The sequence below is a fragment of the Monodon monoceros genome, unplaced genomic scaffold (genome assembly GCF_005190385.1).
Source record: "Monodon monoceros isolate NGI ecotype Baffin Bay Population unplaced genomic scaffold, NGI_Narwhal_1 Super_Scaffold_10, whole genome shotgun sequence".
NCBI classification, from domain to species: Eukaryota; Metazoa; Chordata; class Mammalia; order Artiodactyla; family Monodontidae; genus Monodon; species Monodon monoceros.
The window spans coordinates 33,384,786-33,402,624 of NW_021703766.1; the positions used below are offsets into that span (position 1 = coordinate 33,384,786).

At 39.8% G+C, this 17,839-nt stretch overlaps 1 protein-coding gene across 3 annotated transcripts in view; it reads left to right on the top strand.

Moving 5' to 3' along the window:
* The first annotated feature begins 745 nt into the window (after window positions 1-745).
* The window catches only part of BRD7 (bromodomain containing 7), a 38,428-nt gene continuing 21,334 nt past the window's right edge, over window positions 746-17,839 (top strand). For all 3 annotated transcript variants that reach the window (XM_029208229.1, XM_029208221.1, XM_029208212.1), the window contains exons 1-5: window positions 746-1,044; window positions 1,470-1,678; window positions 14,309-14,438; window positions 14,790-14,847; window positions 17,512-17,656. In XM_029208229.1, the coding sequence (XP_029064062.1) occupies window positions 996-1,044; window positions 1,470-1,678; window positions 14,309-14,438; window positions 14,790-14,847; window positions 17,512-17,656 (591 nt within the window). In that variant the 5' untranslated portion in view covers window positions 746-995. The remainder of the gene's footprint in view (window positions 1,045-1,469; window positions 1,679-14,308; window positions 14,439-14,789; window positions 14,848-17,511; window positions 17,657-17,839) is intronic.

A 17,839-nucleotide genomic window follows, 5' to 3' on the forward strand; every position in this document is an offset into this window, starting at 1 on the left:
TGGATCCAGATATATTTTCAACATTTTTTCAATCTAATTTCTAAATTTTCTTTCTTTTTATTTCAAAAAAATTAAACATGCACATGAGAAACTTTTCAAGCCGTACAGAGAAGCATAAAACTAAACCAATCCACTCCACCTCCAGTCCTATTCACCTGAGATAACCACTGTTAACAGTTCTTGTGTATCCATCACAGCCTTTTAATCCAGATGACATTTATTTCCATACATGCATCTTACCAATACACTCTGCTCCATACTTCGTTGATGTTGTTTTAATTAAGGTCTTGGAGGCCTTGACATATCATCACATAAGTTTTCTGTTGTTGTTGTTTTTTAAGTTACAATCCTTCAGTTACCAAGGTGCTGGATTTGCTGGATCTGGCATCCAGTACAGGGTTCAACAAATACTGTTAAAGGGAAGATAGAAGCTAGGGAAAGTGGGAAAAAAGGGAGGATTCAGGAAAGGAGGAAGGGTGATGAAAAGAAAAAGGAAGAAAGGAAGGAGGGGGCGAGGAGGAGGGAGGGAGGGAGGGAAGGCATCAAGGGAGGCAAGAAAGAGAGAGAGATGAAGAGGAAGGAAGGGAGAGTGACGGAGATAAAAGAGAGTTTCAGAGCGGTGGATCCCACCCTGGCCCCGCCCCCGGGCCGGACTCCGCCCCCGGGCCGCAGGCTGCAGCGCTACCTCCAGCCGCCAGGGGCCGCCACGCGCAGCCGGCCGCTCTCTGCGCGCGCGGCAGGCCCTCTCTCCCGCCTCCGCCGGCCGCTCGCCGATCCGCAGCCGCTCTCGGGCTCCGGCTGGGTCTCGCGCGCTCGGGCGCTGCTGGGTCTCTCCGTGAGAGGCCTCGCGCCGTTCGGCGCACGCCGTACCCCTGCCTCGAGGCGCGGGGTCTCGTGGGCCCCGCTCCCGCCCTCCGCTCGCCTGGCCCGGACCGGAAGCGGCGCCGCACGGCCTGGGCCTGGCGAGGGGGGCGGGCACCGGGGCCCGGTCCGACATGGGCAAGAAGCACAAGAAGCACAAGTCGGACAAACACCTATACGAGGGTAAGGAGTGGGCCGCGGTGGAGGGTGGCGAGCCCGCGGCGGCTCGGTGGGGTTTTCGTGCCTTCGAGACTACCCTCGAGCGTTCGAGGCGGGCCGGGGGCCACGCCTCCCGCGGGCAGGACCGGACCCGCGAAGGGGACGCGACCCGTCTGAGCCGCGCAGACCCAGGCTAGGGCGGCATTCGAACCCGGGACCCCCGGTCCGGGCGGGTCTCTTGTTGAGAGGTGTGAGGCGGCCCGGGAACGTTCGGGGCGTCCACTTGGCGAGTGCCCGTCATTCAACAGGTGCTTTGTGGGGCGCCCACTGCGTGCCCCGGGCCGCCTCGGCCTGTGCGCCTCCTTCTCTCCCGTCCAGCGGTCACTCTTCGTTGTGGATACTGCCCCGCGAGGGCCTCCTTTAATTGAAGCCCTTTCCTTTCATTTAAGAGTATGTAGAGAAGCCCTTGAAGCTGGTCCTCAAAGTGGGAGGGAACGAAGTCACCGAACTCTCCACGGGCAGCTCCGGGCACGACTCCAGCCTCTTAGAAGACAAAAACGATCATGACAAACACAAGGACCGAAAGCGGAAAAAGAGAAAGAAAGGAGAGAAGCAGGTTCCAGGGGAGGAAAAGGGGAGAAAACGGAGACGAATAAAGGTAAAGGTCGTTGCGTTGCTTCAGCTTTGCAGGTGGTACCAGTTTCTGAGGGTTGCCGCCTCCCGCTGTCAACCTTGCTTTATTTTCTTTGTGTCTAGTGAGATGCTGAAACGCTTGTAAAATCGGACTTGTCTTGAGCAGGATTAGGGCAGAATAGAAACATGAATCATCTGAGTTTCAACAACTCTGTCTTTAATTATACTCTTAGTTGTACTCACACATCAGGTGAGTGAGCAGCTAAGTCCTGATTTTCAGGAGCTGCTTCCTACCATCTAGGAAAGGTAAAAGTCATGCTCAAGAAAGCCCCAGTGTTCGAGGTTTGTGGAAAATAGTCATTTCAAAAGTAAATGGGGGGCTTCCCTGGTGGCGCAGTGGTTGGGAGTCCGCCTGCCGATGCAGGGGACATGGGTTCGTGCCCCGGTCCGGGAAGATCCCACATGCCGCGGAGCGGCTGGGCCCGTGAGCCATGGCCGCTGAGCCTGCGCGTCCGGAGCCTGTGCTCCGCAACGGGAGAGACCAAAACAGTGAGAGGCCCGCGTACCGCCAAAAAAAAAAAAAAAAAAAAAAAAAAGTAAATGGGATCTATTGGGATTCAAGTTTTGTTCTGAAATAAATACTATAATGCCAAATTCATAATGAACAACTTTCATATTTTAGAACAAAGTTTGAGTCTATTGATGAGATAATTTGATCAGAGACCTTTAAGGCATATGACACCAGTGATGAAAATAAGCATTTTCTTAACCATTTGTAGCTAATAGAACGTAAAAAAGAAAGTAGCTGCCATCTCTATATAAATAGTAGTAATAATTAACTTTCCTTCCAAGGATGATCACATACATACCTGGAATTGTCCTAGACTTCTTCGGCACTTCCCAAATTTAACCTGTCACGAAGTGACTTGTTGAATCAGTTACTGGATCTTGAAGCTAGATTTCTGTAGGTTTAGTTTTATAATTTTTTTATATTTATATATACAACAGAAATGTTCTAGTCCATGTGATTAAACACATGGGTAAGTCACTAAATCTTAGAGATTCTCTTTTTGGAATTTCTTAATTATATGCCTTTCTGCCCCAGTGTTTATTGCCTTTGTCTAGATTGCGACAATATATAGAACTGTCTAATGTTTTTTTCCCCTAAACTATAAAAGCCATATATGCCTATGATGTTTTTTTTAAAGAAATTCAAGTAATACAGAAGTGAACAAAATGGAAGGGAAAAAGTTTTGCTCACTCAGGTACCTCATTTAATCTTCCTCTTCAGAGGTAACAAGTTTTGTTTCGTTTTTTTAAAATTATTTACTGTTAGGAGTAAGGTAATTCATGAGTAGGTTTGACATACATACACTACCATGTGTGAAATAGATAGCTAGGGGGAACCTGCGGTACAGGGAGCTCAGCTTGTTGCTCTGTGATGACCTAGATGGGGGGAAGGGGGGGAGGGAGGGGATATATATATACATATAGCTGAGTCACTCCGTTGTACAGCAGAAACTAACACAGCATTGTAAAGCAGTTATACTCCAATTGAAAAAAATTACATTAAAAAAAATGTAAAGAGTACTACAAGGCTTTTAACATAAAAGCGGTGTCCTGCTCCATCCTGGAGTTTTACTTCCCAAACTTTTTTTTTCTTTGGATGTTTATCTCCATTTCTAAATGTAGGTTTATATTGCTGTTTACTGATTTATGTGTACATCTTTTACTGACATCCTGTTGCAAAAGATGAGAATTTAAATTAGCATCCTTATATTGCTCCACGCCCCCAATTTCCCTTCCTGCATTCTCCCAGTGTAGATACAGCTCAATATTCAGTGTTTATTTCTAATTATTCTTCACTGGAGACAAATGGAATATACAAATACAGATCTGATCTTGACCAGTTAATTAATTGCTTTCGTTTGTTTAGTTATCATGTACTAATTCTTCCCAAACTTCTAACAGATTTGTAAAACCCATCTGATTTCTGTTTTTCACATGGTCAGACACTTTCCCTTTTTTGGAAACATCCATCTTGCAGCCCTCTGTCCCCTCCTGCTCTAACCTGGACTAGCTGTTCTCTAGGCCTCCTTTGCATTCTTTCTGGATCCCATGTCTTCTTCTTGATTTACTCCTTTGTTCTGGTGGAGTCTTAACTCTACGAACTTCCTAAGAAAGCATTCATAGGAGGTAGATTTTTGTAAGTTCTTACATGTTTGAACATCTTTATTCTACTCCCATATACTCTCCTCATGTAGATTGATGGTTTGACTCAGCATGGAACTCCAAATTGGAAATTACTTTCTCCCAGAATTTTGAAAGCATTGCGTGTTGTTTTCTGGCTTCTAGATTTGCTGTTGAGAAGTCTGTTGCCTTCTGATACTTAGTCCTTTGTACATGACCAGTATGTGCTCTCTCAAAATGTTTAGAATCTTCCCCTTTATCTTCAGTAGTCTGTTGCACAACGGATATTCTTGCCTTCAGGTCTGAGATGTTTGCTTGAAGTATTTCTGTGATAGCTTCCTTCCCTCCGTTCTCTCTCTTCTCTCTTTCTAGAACCCCTGCCATTTAGATGTTGGACTTCTGGACTGATTCTCTAATTTTCTTATGTTTTTTTCTCCTCTTTTTCCTCTTTGTTCTTTGTGTTCTACCTTCAAAGAGAGTTCCTAAACTTTGTCTTCTGGCTCTGCTCTTGAATTTTATTTCACACCTTGTATTTTGAATTTCCAAGAACTTCTTCACGTTTTCTAACTGTCCTTGTTTTAATAACATCCTGTTCTTGTTTTTACATGCAGGATCTTTTATTTCTCTGAAATATTAATTGATGAGTTTTTTTGATATTTTTCTTCTAAGTTTTTTTTTTTGTTCCTTGCACTGTCTCTATTTCCCCTCAAGTTCTTCATTTTATCTGGTCTCTTCCTTTTGTGTTAAAAGCATCATTTAGTTATCTGTTGAGCGTTTGTAATCTATTTGTATTTAAATGTGAAGCACAAAAAGGCTGATTATATGCTTTGTGCCTAGACAAAGTTTGTCAGCTGATGGACTTCACTGTGGGCATCACTAAACAGAGACCTGATCATTTTGATTGGGAGCTGCCAAAGTTTTGTGCTTTTCCAGGTTTCTGGGGTTAGAACTTTTCTCAGAGGTGTCTCCCTCCTTGCATGCAGGAGGTATCTTCTCTGATCTGCAGACTCCTCCACTTGCCTTTCATCTCCCAAGTGTGTTGATATCTTTCACCCACTGTCGTCTCTTCTTTACTCTTTTTTCCCGCCATCATCTCATTGAACTGGAAGTTGAACCCCTTTTAACCACTTCTGGGTTTAGTTCTGGCAGTTTCTACCATTATGCCAGCTGATATACTCCTATTCCTCTTTTCTTGTTTTATCAATTATCTCATCTTTTTATTAACTACATTGTATTTGGTTATATTACTGTACCATATTTTATTTTATATAACTTGTGAATGTTACAAATAATACTGCATTGAACCTCATTGTTCACATCGCTTTGTATACTTTTATAAGGATATCTTCAGGATAGGTTCCTGGAAGTCTCCCCCTCTGCCCTTTCTTGGCGGTGGCTCTAAGTATCATTAGCCACCTATATATTTTTATTTCATTGCAAATTAACATGCTTTCGCATCCACAGTTTCATTTGGAAATAACACCCAAAGTAGGGCAGGGAGGTGGATGATTTCCATTGTACAGAAGGTAAAGTGGAAACTCAGAATTGAAATGAATTTGCCCAAGGTCCCACTTCCCCAGGACTCAGGGCTAGGGACTGTGGGATACTTCTGGGGTGTCACTGGTTCTGTAGAGCCTGTTTGGGTTATCTCTTTTCTCCAGGCTGGACTGGGGAGGGGGAAGAGGGGTTCCTTTGCTAGGGAGACTCCAGAAGGACACCTTTCTCTGAGCTGTACTCTGGATCTCCAGGGAGTTTTAGGAACAGCAGTTGCTTCTGGTCTTTTCTTGGGGAAAGTCAGCCATGTGACACCTGTGGGCCTGAAAGGGGCTAGAGTATGTGTGGTTCTGAGGGACTGGTGACTCTTCTGTTAGTTCATGTAGCAGGAAGGGGGAAGGGCACAAGAAAAAGATAAAACATGTCCTTTCCCTTTTAAAGTGTTTTTCTAAAAGGCATTCATAACTTCTGCTTATATTTCATTAGCCAGAACTTAATCACTTAGCCACCCTTGCTGCTAGGGAGGCTGGGAAATGTCTTTTAGTTTAGGGAAAGGGTTGGGGGCATTAAATCTTAATAAAAATCAGGAATCTTTTACTTAGGAAAATAAGGAGAAGATAAAGTTTTGGGAAAGCACAGATGTTTACAACACAAAACCCTGTAATTTCTCAAAGATGTCATATAAAGTTAAGTAATATTCTTCTTTTGAGTAGGAAGGCTCTGATTGTACTAGTTTAAAATGCCCCAACAGATAGGATCAGTATTGTTTCTCCCTGTAGAGCAGTGGTATTTAATACCAGCCACAGCATTAAAAGCACACCATGCTTTAGTTTTTTGTTTTTTTTTTTGGGGGGGGGGTGGTTTTTTGTTTTGTTAAGATTTTTTTGATGTGGACCATTTTTTAACGTCTTTATTGAATTTTTTACAATATTGCTTCTGTTTTATGTTTTGTTTTTTTGGCCACGAGGCATGTGGGATCTTAGCTCCCTGACCAGGGATCGAACCCATACGCCCTGCATTGGAAGGCGATGTCTTAACCACTGGACTGCCAGGGAAGTCCCCATGCTTTAGTTTTAATCATACCATAATCTGCACAACACCGAAGTGTGTTGGCTTTTTTTTTTCTTAAACATTTGAATGCCAAGCAGGTGGCAAAGTATTTGCCTGCTGGCATAACTCTAGTCTTCAGAAATCAGAGTACAGTGATGTTAACACTGCAGCCAACATGGGGTCAACTGTGTATTCTGAGCTATTACTGTAGTACAGTAGAAATATTCTGTTCATATCATACTATTAAAGGATCATATGTATAAAGCCGTGAGTATTATACTTGATGGGCTACTTCAGATATTTTCAAAGGTAACCTGACAACCCACTTTTCATTTATATGCTGACTTGAGAAGCTGATACCTGAACAGAATGGTACATTACTGCAGAAGCAAGGAAGCTTGCACACCGTGTGGAGAACTAAGAACAATAGCATGAAAGTGGGCAAATGTGAGGGTGTGTACAAGGGACATAAAGTAGTTCTGTTTTTGAAGCACAGAATACGTGAAGAGGAGTATGGGATAAGATCTGAGAGGCAGTTGAGATGGCAGAGTAGGGAGTTTGAACTTGAATATGTAAGCAGTAGAGAGAAACTTTCTGAGTGGAAGAATGATAAAATGTTGAGCCTTAGTAATGGTAATCTGTTAACAGTATCTAGCAGATACTGAAGAGAGTAGAGACTGGGTGTAAGGAGACCTACTTAGAAGGCTTTTTATTGAAGTAGCTCAGATGAGAGGTCTAAATTCTTTCATTGAAACTCAGACCTGTTCTTCAGAAAAGCATAATCCTAACCCGAATTCTGTCTTAACAACTTTGCGAGTCAGCTTCAGGTTTAGATGCTCAAAGAAGTTAGGCTAGTCCCGTTGCTAGGGATGTTATCAGAATAAAATGACAGGTGTTTTTCTTTAAATTTTTAAAAATCATGAGCATTAAATATATAGGATATTATTCACAATGCTAGAGTTAAGTAAAATTTTGTTTTATTAATTTATTTTTTATTGATGTAACATTAGTTTATAACATTATATCAGTTTCATGTGTACAGCATTATATTTCTACTTTTGTATACAGTACAGCATGCCCACCACCAAAAGTTTAGTTTCCATCCATCACCATACAGTTGATTCTTTTTACCCATTTCACCCTCCTCCCGTTCCCCTCTGGTAACCACTACTCTGTGCTTTGTATCTATGTGTTCAGGGTTTTTTTGTTTGATTTGTTCATTTATTTTGTTTTCTTGTTTGTTTTTTGTATTCCACATATGGGTGGACTCATAACAATATTTGTCTTTCTCCATCTGACTTGTTTCACTTAGCATAATATCCTCAAGGTCCATCCATATTGTTGCAAATGGCAAGATTTCGTCTTTTTTTATGGCTGAGTAATATTTCATCGTGTATGTATACATATGTATATATACACACACGCGTGTGTGTATATATGCATCCTTTTTTTTCCATTCGTCCATTGATAGGCACTCAGATTGTTTCCATATCTTGGCTGTTATAAATAATGCTGCACTGAACATAGGAGTGCATATATCTTTTCAAATTAAGTAAAACTTTTAAATTTTTATTTATTTACTTTTTCGGCCGCGCCGGGCGGCATGTGGAATGTGGGATCTTAGTTCCCCGACCAGGGATCGAACCCGCGTCCCCTACAGTGGAAGCGTGGTGTCTTAACCACTGGACACCAGGGAAGTCCCAGTGTAAGTAAGACTTTTAATGAAAATTTAAAACTTATTCATATACAATAAATTCCTGTTTTTATTAAACACTATACTAGGTCCCAAGGGGCATACATACTCATAAAAACTAACATTTGAGTGTTTACTATAAGCTAGGCATTGTTCTGACTTCTTTATATTTACTATTTTAATACTTAATAGCTTTATGGGGTAGGTACTGTTAGTATCTCATTTTGTTGCTGAGTTAACTGTAAAGTAGCTTACAACTAGAGAGGAGAAATGAATGACTGTAATTGTTGAGCAATGTGGGAATTCTCTCAAAACACAATTCATTGACTTCTTTTGTATGAATCTGCCATACCCAAGGTCTCAGGGCTGCTATGGCTTATTTGGGCTGGCAGAAAATCCTCTCCGCTTTTTCCCATTTTGCTGTTCCCTCCTGAGGTGGTCCTCTTTCTTTTTTTTTTTTTAAATAAATTTATTTATTTATTTTTTTGGCTGCATTGCGTCTTCATTGCTGCGCGCAGGCTTTCTCTAGTTGCAGCAAGCAAGGGCTACTCTTCGTTGTGGTGCGCAGGCTTCTCATTGCAGTGGCTTCTCTTGTTGCTGGCACAGCTCTAGGCTTACGGGCTTCAGTAGTTGTGGCTTGTGGGCTCTAGAGCGCAGGCTCAGTAGCTGTGGCGCACAAGCTTAGGTGCTCCGCGTCATGTGGGATCTTCCCGGACCAGGGCTCGAACCCGTGTCCTCTGCCTTGACAGGCGGATTCTCAACCACTGCGCCACCAGGGAAGCCCTCTGAGGTGGTCCTCTTAATCACAGAAGATCTTCCCAGAGAAGAAAGGACTCTGACTAAGGGCATAAGAGTAGTGTTGGTCCTCTGATAGAAGGATTATTTATTTTTTTGTTTATTCAACAAATATCTACCAGAAACCTATGATGCACTGGACTCAAATGATAAATAAAATATAGTTCCTACTCTGCAGGAGCTCAAAGTTGGGCTGGGAAATCAGACACAAAAGGATAAATAAACTTCATGGCCTGGTAAGTTCTAATAGAGGTATGAATAAAGTGTTCTGGGAGTCCAGAGGAAAGTGTTTCTCATTATGCCTTGGGGAAGTAGGGGAAAGCATCATAGAGGTAAGAGCTAAATTATGTGGCATATGCAACGGAGGGCCAAAGATGAGGTGTAGCTTCAAAGTAATAAAACTGATTTTTTCAGTTGAATTCTAAAATCAGCTGTTAAACAAAGCAAAGTTCTGAAATTGCTTTGTACACTGGAAGCATTATTTGAATATAGACATAGATATCTATGTATGTATACGTCTCCTACAAAAGTGACCAATGTGAAGGATAGTACCTAGAACTTCAGCTGTTACTTCTCATGCTTTCACGTTACCATTTCACGCTGTCTCTTGTGATTAATTAATTCTACAAATATTATGTATTAGGCATTATTGAGCTTGGGGGTACAGAGCTGAATAAGACTTGGGCCTCTGCCCACCAGGAACTCCACAAAGAGGCACATGTGTCTATGACATGCAATGAGTGTTATAATATTAATAATATGAGCAAAGATTTACTTCAGAGGTGTTATGAATTAATAAAATAACTTGCCATTGAGTCATGGATAAAATTAGAATCTAGTCTGACATAAATGCAATGTGTTTGTAGTTATGGAAATAGCCACTGTTTTTCTCTCCTGCCTCAGACCTTCATACACACAGGATATTTACTCTCCCTGGAATTCTGTTCCCACCCCCAACCTGGCTAAATTTTCTCTCCTTCAGGTCTCAACTCGGATGTTACTTCTTCATAGAAGCCTTCCCATACTTCTCCAGTCTAAATTAGATTCACCCAACAGTTATCCTCTCCTTACAATCTGTTTGGGTTTCTTTTACTAAGTTGTTTGATGTCTGTGGCTTTTTACCCTGTTGGCTTCCTAAGGGCAGGGCTGTGTTTGTTTATCCACCAGTAAATATCCACACAGTAGAACCTCATTTATTTATTGAATGCATGAATGAATGAGTATTCACCATGTGCTAGGTAGGCACTGTGCTAAACATTCACATACACTATCTTATTTAATCCTCAAAACACTCTTCTAAGGTAGGTATTGTTGTGTCTATTTTAGGGATGAGGAAATTAGTCCCCCCACAAAAATTATGTACTTGATCCATGATCTCATAGCTAATAAGTGGCAAAGCCAGAATTTGAACCCATTTTATAAACTGAAATTATAAACCCTCCTACCTGAAGTTAAATGGCTTTAGTATTTTTGTTCAGTTTTCTCTATGTAATTAGAAAAATAAACCGCTCTTAACCAGAACTGTGTTAACTTCCGGTTTTACGTTATCTATTACAAGTGACGTTAACAGTAGGGTTCTATAGTATTTTGAAATCATAAAAAAAAAAATTGGAAGGTAGGAATCAGAATGTTAGGTGGAGAGAGAACTATAGAGATCAGAGCCTCTTGTTTTACAGGTAAAACAAAGACTAAAACAGTGGAATAACTTGTTCAGGTTTACATTCTGGTAAATTAGAAGCTAGATCTCCTAATATCTAGTCTGGCAATAACATGTTACAATATCTCCTTTCACTTTAGGGTAGTTTCCAAGTATATGTTTTTTATATTCTTTTTTTCTTTTGGACTCTGGCCCAGAAGGCAGTATTCTCTTGCCATACCAAATAGTAAAGTGGTCACTGTAGACCAGTCTAACTAGATAAAGTTACCAGATAGGGGTAGTACATAGGCATTATACCTTCCTTTGGTACTTTTTCAGCTTTTCTGTTTCATGGTCATTTCATCATCTCATAAACTCTAAAATAAGAATCAACAGTTGAATCTCTATCTTGCAGGTGATAAAGAGGCCTAGTGAGAGTAAACGAGTGCCTAAGAAGGTCAGAGTGTGTTAAGGATGAAGCTAGAGCAAGAACTTGAGCCTCTAGACCACGTGTCAGCAAACTAGAGCAAGCACCACCTGATTCTATAAATAAAGTTTTATTAGAACATAGCCACACCCATTCATTTACATATTGTCTGTGGCTGCTTTCTTGCTATACCAGCAAAGGTTAGTAGTTGCGACAGACATTATGGACCACAAAGCATAAATTATGCTACCTGGCCGTTCACCCAAAAAAAAAAAGTTTGCCAACCCCTACTCCAGACTTCTTGTACTATGGCCTTAGTTCTTTCCACCTAGGAGAGTGCTTACTGCCTTTTCAGGCTGTCCTCTATCCACAATTTATGTTTAATAGGAAGAGATCTTGTCTCTGAGGGTCTTTTTTCCATTGAACAGTTGTTCTAAACCTGCCAACCTATAAAAGATTCATACTAGTTTTTCTGGGGAAAAGATACAAAACTTTCCTGAGTCAAAAATTGCTGCTCAGGGCTTCCCTGGTGGCGCAGTGGTTGAGAGTCCGCCTGCCGATGCAGGGGACACGGGTTCGTGCCCCGGTCCGGGAAGATCCCACATGCCGCGGAGCGGCTGGGCCCGTGAGCCATGGCCGCTGAGCCTGCGTGTCCAGAGCCTGTGCTCCGCAATGGGAGAGGCCACAACAGTGAGAAGCCCGCGTACCACAAAAAAAAAAAAAAAAAAAAAATTGCTGCTCCAAAATATGAGGCCATAAAAAAGATAGCAGTCAACTTAATGGAAACTGACATCAAGTGCACAATGAGTACAGTTTATAACATTGTTCTCTGGAGCTTCAGTCAGTCATATATTCTGTATTAGATGCTTTGGGCTCTGAGAATAGAATGTGAAGTTCTGTATCAGTGATACTCAAAGTGTGATCACTGCACCGGCAACACCCACATAGCCTAGAAACTTGTTAGTAATGCAGATTCAGAGGCTCTACTCTAGACCTACTGGATCGGTAATTCTGGGGACAGGGCCTAGTCATTGGTGTTTTCTTTGTTTGTTTGGTTTTTGTTTTTTGTTTGTTTTTTGGTGGTACGCGGACCTCTCACTGTTGTGGCCTCTCCCGTTGCGGAGCACAGGCTCCGGACGCACAGGCTCAGTGACCATGGCTCACGGGCCCAGCCGCTCCGCGGCATGTGGGATCTTCCCGGACCCGGGCATGAACCCATGTCCCCTGCATCGGCAGGTGGACTCTCAACCACTGTGCCACCAGGGAAGCCCGTCATTGGTGTTTTAACAAGACCTTCAGGTGATTCTGATGCACACTGAAGCTTGAGAACCATAATGAGACCTCAGAGTTTGCATTTCTAGCAATTTCCCAGATGATGCTGATGTTGCTGGTCTGGGAACCACACTTTGAGAACCACTGCTCTAGATACTAGAACAAGAAATTTGGACATAGGCCAAGAAAATTAAGATCCTATTGAGAATCTTGAGCATAAAATAGACATTTTTGGACAATTTTACTATAAAATTTAATTTTTAAGATTCAAAGAACAGAGAATTAAACAAAAACTACCACCTGGATACCAACCATTCAGCTTTAACAAATCGTAACATTTTGCCTTTTGCTCGTATTTTTGGGTTTTGTTTTTTTTTAAGAAATTAGAGTACAGACACAGATGAAGCTTTCTGTGTATCCTGCCAGAATCCATTCCTCTTCCTCATTCCCTACAGAGGACCATGAATTTGGTGTGCATCACATGAAAACTTGTTTTTATAATTTTACTCCTTCTGCATACGTTTGTAAAATACACTAATATATTTTCAAAACTTGCGTAACTAATCTTGTAATAATTCTCAACTTTTTCCTCCAGAAATTATGTTTCTGAATATAATACATGCTGATACAGTGTAACTTTAGGCTATTAATATTACTTGCTATGTAAATATGCCATAATTTATTAATCCATTTTCCTTTTAGCGGGTTGTTCCTAATTTTTCACTATTTCACAGAGTCCTGGAATAAACTTGCCACATGTGTACATGTACACTTGTGAAAGGAAGTTTCTCTAGGGTATATGCCCAGGAGTAGAATAGCCGAGAAGTAGGATAAAGGTAGCTTCAGCTTCATTAGATATTGTTTATTGTTCTCCTAATGGTTGTACCTATTTACTCACCCATCTGCAAGGTATGAGAGCCCCATTTCTCCACATTTTCATCAAAACTTGACATTTTTAGACATTTTAATTTTTGCCAATCATAGAGATGTGAAATGCCTTCCAGTTTTTAAATTCATAATTCCCAGAGTTCCAGGAAGCCTGAAGCTAGTTTTCAAGTTTCTTAACATTTCCAGTTTTTTTTCTGGGAATTACTTATGATACCCTTTACCCATTTTCTATTGGGTTATTTACCTTTTTACATGAATCTGTAGGTGCTCTTTATGTAATCTTTGCTAATACTTTGAGTTATTTGTGTTTCTCAGTCAATAGGCTAGTCTTTTAGCTTTATAGATAAGAAAATCCCTCCTCTTGAGTCATAAAGATTCTTTTACTTTATCTCAAGTTTAAAATTAAGTCTAGTTTATCTGAAATTTACTTTTACATGTGGTATGAGGTGGAGATCTAATTTCATATTCTTTTTAAATGTAGATAACCAGTTGTCCCAGCACTACCCTTTTGTCATTGATTTATAATGCCAATCTGTGATACATCGAAGACTTTTCTATGTGCATGGGTCTGTTTCTGGGCTCTTTGATACGTTCTATAGGTCCGTTTGTCCCTGTGTCAGACCCACATTGTCTTGATTATCACTTTATACAAATACTTAATATCTGATAAGACGTTTTATTGTGACCTTTTTCAAAACTGTTCTGAATATTCTTGATGACTCACTCTTCAAGGTAGATTATACAATTGGCTTATCAAATTTCATGAAAAATCCTGTCTTACAATTTTGATAGGCATTACATTTTATTTATAGATTACTTTGGAGCAAATTGACTGTCTTTCAGTTCATGAACATGGTATATCTCCTTTATTCAGATCTTCCACAGTGGCCTTTCAGTAGTGTTTCATAATTTTTCCTAAAAGGTATTGCTCATCTTTTATTAGATTTACTCCTGGGTATATTATCTTGCTTTTGTGAATAGTATTATTTTTCTAATTGGTTGTTTCTACCATATAGAAGCACTTTTTTTTTCCCCTTTATGAACATATTATTCTCTCATTTTCCAGTAGCTGGCAGTAAAATACATTAAGATTTCATTATTAATAATCTTTTCAGTGGTGTCTTCTTTTTTTCCACTGAAATTAAAATGATATGTTTTAGAGGTATTGATTCTGGAGTATTTCTAAATTATCTCCCTTTGTTCCATTTAGGAAGATAAAAAGAAGCGAGATCGGGACCGCGTGGACAATGAGGCAGAAAAAGACCTCCAGTGTCAGGCCCCTGTAGGATTAGACTTGCCTCCTGAGAAGCCTCTTGCAAGCTCTTTAGCCAAACAAGAAGGTTGGAATAACTCTGAATTAACTGTCCTGAATGAGGAGGCTGAAATTATTTTAAAGATGGTAGCCAGGGAAAGGGACTGGGTTTTTAGCTTTTAAGTTAAAGTTTAAAAGCTGTTAAATTAAATTTTTTTTTAAGTTTTCTTATTTATATCACTGCTTAAGAGCTTTAAATTAGCTTCAGTTTTAAACTTGATATTCTCATACTTTACCATATTTGAAAGATAAATGGAATTTCTCTGAGATATTTAATGATGGGTATGAGATAAGTCATGTATAGAAAGAAAATAAGCTAAACAATACTCTCTAGAATCTTCCTTTTTAAAACGCTCTTTTCCTTTCTTCTTTACTTTAGAAGTAGAACAGACACCCCTTCAAGAAGCTTTGAATCAACTGATGAGACAACTGCAGAGGTGAATGTTTTTTCCAACATTTTTATAACATGGAAATTGAAGTGGGAAATACAGGATCCAAACCACGTCTTTTTATTATTATTATTTGTTAAAGCCATATTTTATGGCCTGTATCCAAATGTACTTGATTTTAAAGTGGATGATAAATATTTTGCCTGGCAATAGGAGTACTCCAAGAGGCTGACTTCTAGATGTTCTCATTTGGTTTGTTTTAAATGGCAGCTTGAAGAGTGTTACTTAATACTCTTAATGGAAAATTTCTCCTTAATCTAAAGTAACTTCTGATGTTAAAGCTTTAAACCAGGATTAAACAATATAGATATTTCCATTTGCTAATACATAAACACACCTTCTATATGTTTGTGCAGTGCTTATCACTGCTGTCAATATTCAACAATTACCAAGTCTGGGAGAAGAGACAAAATGCCATAAATAAGATTTGTGACCCTCTCTTAAATGCAGAAATTTGTTCTTAAAAATTACAATATCTTGATAACACTAATGTTAAGTTCTTAGAAAAGAATAACATGATCTTCATTAAAATATTTGTTTTGATACCTCTCTTTACTCAGAATTTGAATTCTCAGCTCAAAGACATTTACATTATTGGCAGAGGATTCATGGGTATAGGGCATGCATTCTCACAGTGAGTTTTCTTCTTACCATGTTGGCCTTATATGTCAACCCAAGAACATATCATAAATAATTTTTTAAGGTAAAGCCTCTACTGCTATCTGTATTCAACACCAATTCAGCTTTGCAGTGAAAATCAGAAATTAGTGGCCTCTCTTCCTTTTTGGTGTTACAGAACAATTGAGATATTTACATCTCAAGTCTTTACACTTGAGTGAATCATTCATTACTTGTCCCAAAGGAGTGAACAGGTAAGTATTAAGCATTCCAACTCAATTAGAATGTATGACTATAAAGCATTTTGGCTACCTTTTAATTTTGTTTCTTACAACGTAAGACCGGAAGGTAGGGTAATGACGTCTCCTTAAAAGAAATCTACTTATCAGGGTCTCTCTTAGTCTAAGGATGTTCACATTGCTCAGAACATTTTGGAAATTAGAATCCAGAGCCACATTTTTTTGGAATAGCCTCAGTGATTCTTCATCCTTGAGGCTCAGCGCAAATGCTGGTAAAGAATATAGTTGACCAAGTTTAATAATAGCATTTTTGGTCAAACCAAGTGGGACTCTATATTAAAATGACTGATTCTAGGAGGTATAGATAATTTGCTCTGAAGAGGCCCTCCAGAGATGCTTCATGGTGTTATTCACAGTAGCTTTCATGGATAATATGCATTTGGGTGTATAAGTTCCAGACTGGACTTGTTTGCTTATTCTCGGTACTTTTTAATCTCACTGCTTAGGCGTCCTGCTGGGAAGAACAAAGGCAGATTCACACACACCTAAATTCAGATTCCATCTCTGTATTTTATCAGATTTATGACCTAGAACAAATCATTTGACCTCTGAGCCTCAGTATTCCCATCTCTAAGTGAGGATACCACCTCCTTGATGGCTTTTGTGAGGATTAGATATAAAATACTTCAATTCCCTACCACTGGCCCTGGCATGTGGTAAATACATCTTTTAAATTGTTGCTATTCTTATTTTTAAATAATAATAAATATATTTATTTAATAATAACCATTTTATTGATGTGATTATTTGGAGTAAGAAAGCTTTGATATGCCAGATTTCCAGAGGAAAATAACAGTCTAATGAACTAGTCTTATAGAGCAGTGGTTCTCAACCCTGTCTATCCTGGAAATATCAAAATTCAACCCTAGAAAAACCATTGCCTGGACCACCCTCCTATAAGAGATTCTCATATAGTGGGTCTAGGGTAAGCCTCCCACCCCACTGGAATTTTTTTAAAGCTCCCCTAATGATTCTCATGCACAGCCAGAGTTAAGAACCTATGATGGAAAGCACTGGGTCTCAAGTATGGGGGTATTATGAGGACCTTTTTAATGTCAGTTTTTTGAGACCCCCCCCCCCACCTACACACACAATAGAAGTTGTATCCATTGATTAAGAAAATATATATAGTCATCCCTTGGTATCCACAGGGGATCGATTCCAGGAGCCCCCATAGATACCAGAATCCAAGGATTCTGACAGCAGTCCAGTGAATACAGTCAGCCCTCCATATCCACATTGAGAAACCCACGGATACAGAGGGCCAGCTGTACTGTACTGTACTGGTGAGGAAGCAACAGCTCTGTGGCCCAAGAGTCCAAGCCTAATTAGAAACCAATATGGAGGATTGCAGGTGTGCATTCATTGTTATTATTTCTGCTTTTTCCTCTATGATTGATAAAAATACATAGTACTAATCTTCCAGAGTACAAGATATTGGTTAGTTAATCTAGATTTCTTATTTTGTTTCATCTTTCCCTGTGTTGGAGATGCTATGAATTAATTAAACTGCATATTTTAAAAGATTCTCTGTCTTAAGGGTACAGTTTATATGTAAAGCATCTTAACCTTATTAAATAGTTAGTAGTCTTTAAAATCGTTACTTCAGTTTTCAGTGAAAAACGCATTAGCCTACTACAAATTCTACATCTGAAGGGTTTCCTCTGACTCATGCTCCTTGACCAGTAGATTTGTTTGTGGTAGAAATAAAATTGCCTTTTTCCTGTCTTCACAGGAAAGACCCAAGTGCTTTCTTTTCATTTCCTGTGACTGATTTTATTGCTCCCGGCTACTCCATGATCATTAAACACCCAATGGATTTTAGTACCATGAAAGAAAAGATCAAGAACAATGATTACCAGTCCATAGAAGAACTAAAGGTAACTCTAGTTACTTACCTCGTGTTGGAGAAATAGACTGAGCTGTGCTACAAAGTAACATATCTATTCAATTGAGAGTCAAACTTTTGGATCCTATATGTACAAAAATCCTGGCAGAAATCTGCACGTCTGGTATTCAGAATCTTTCTCAAGTTTATTTTGATACCTAAAATCTGTATTTTT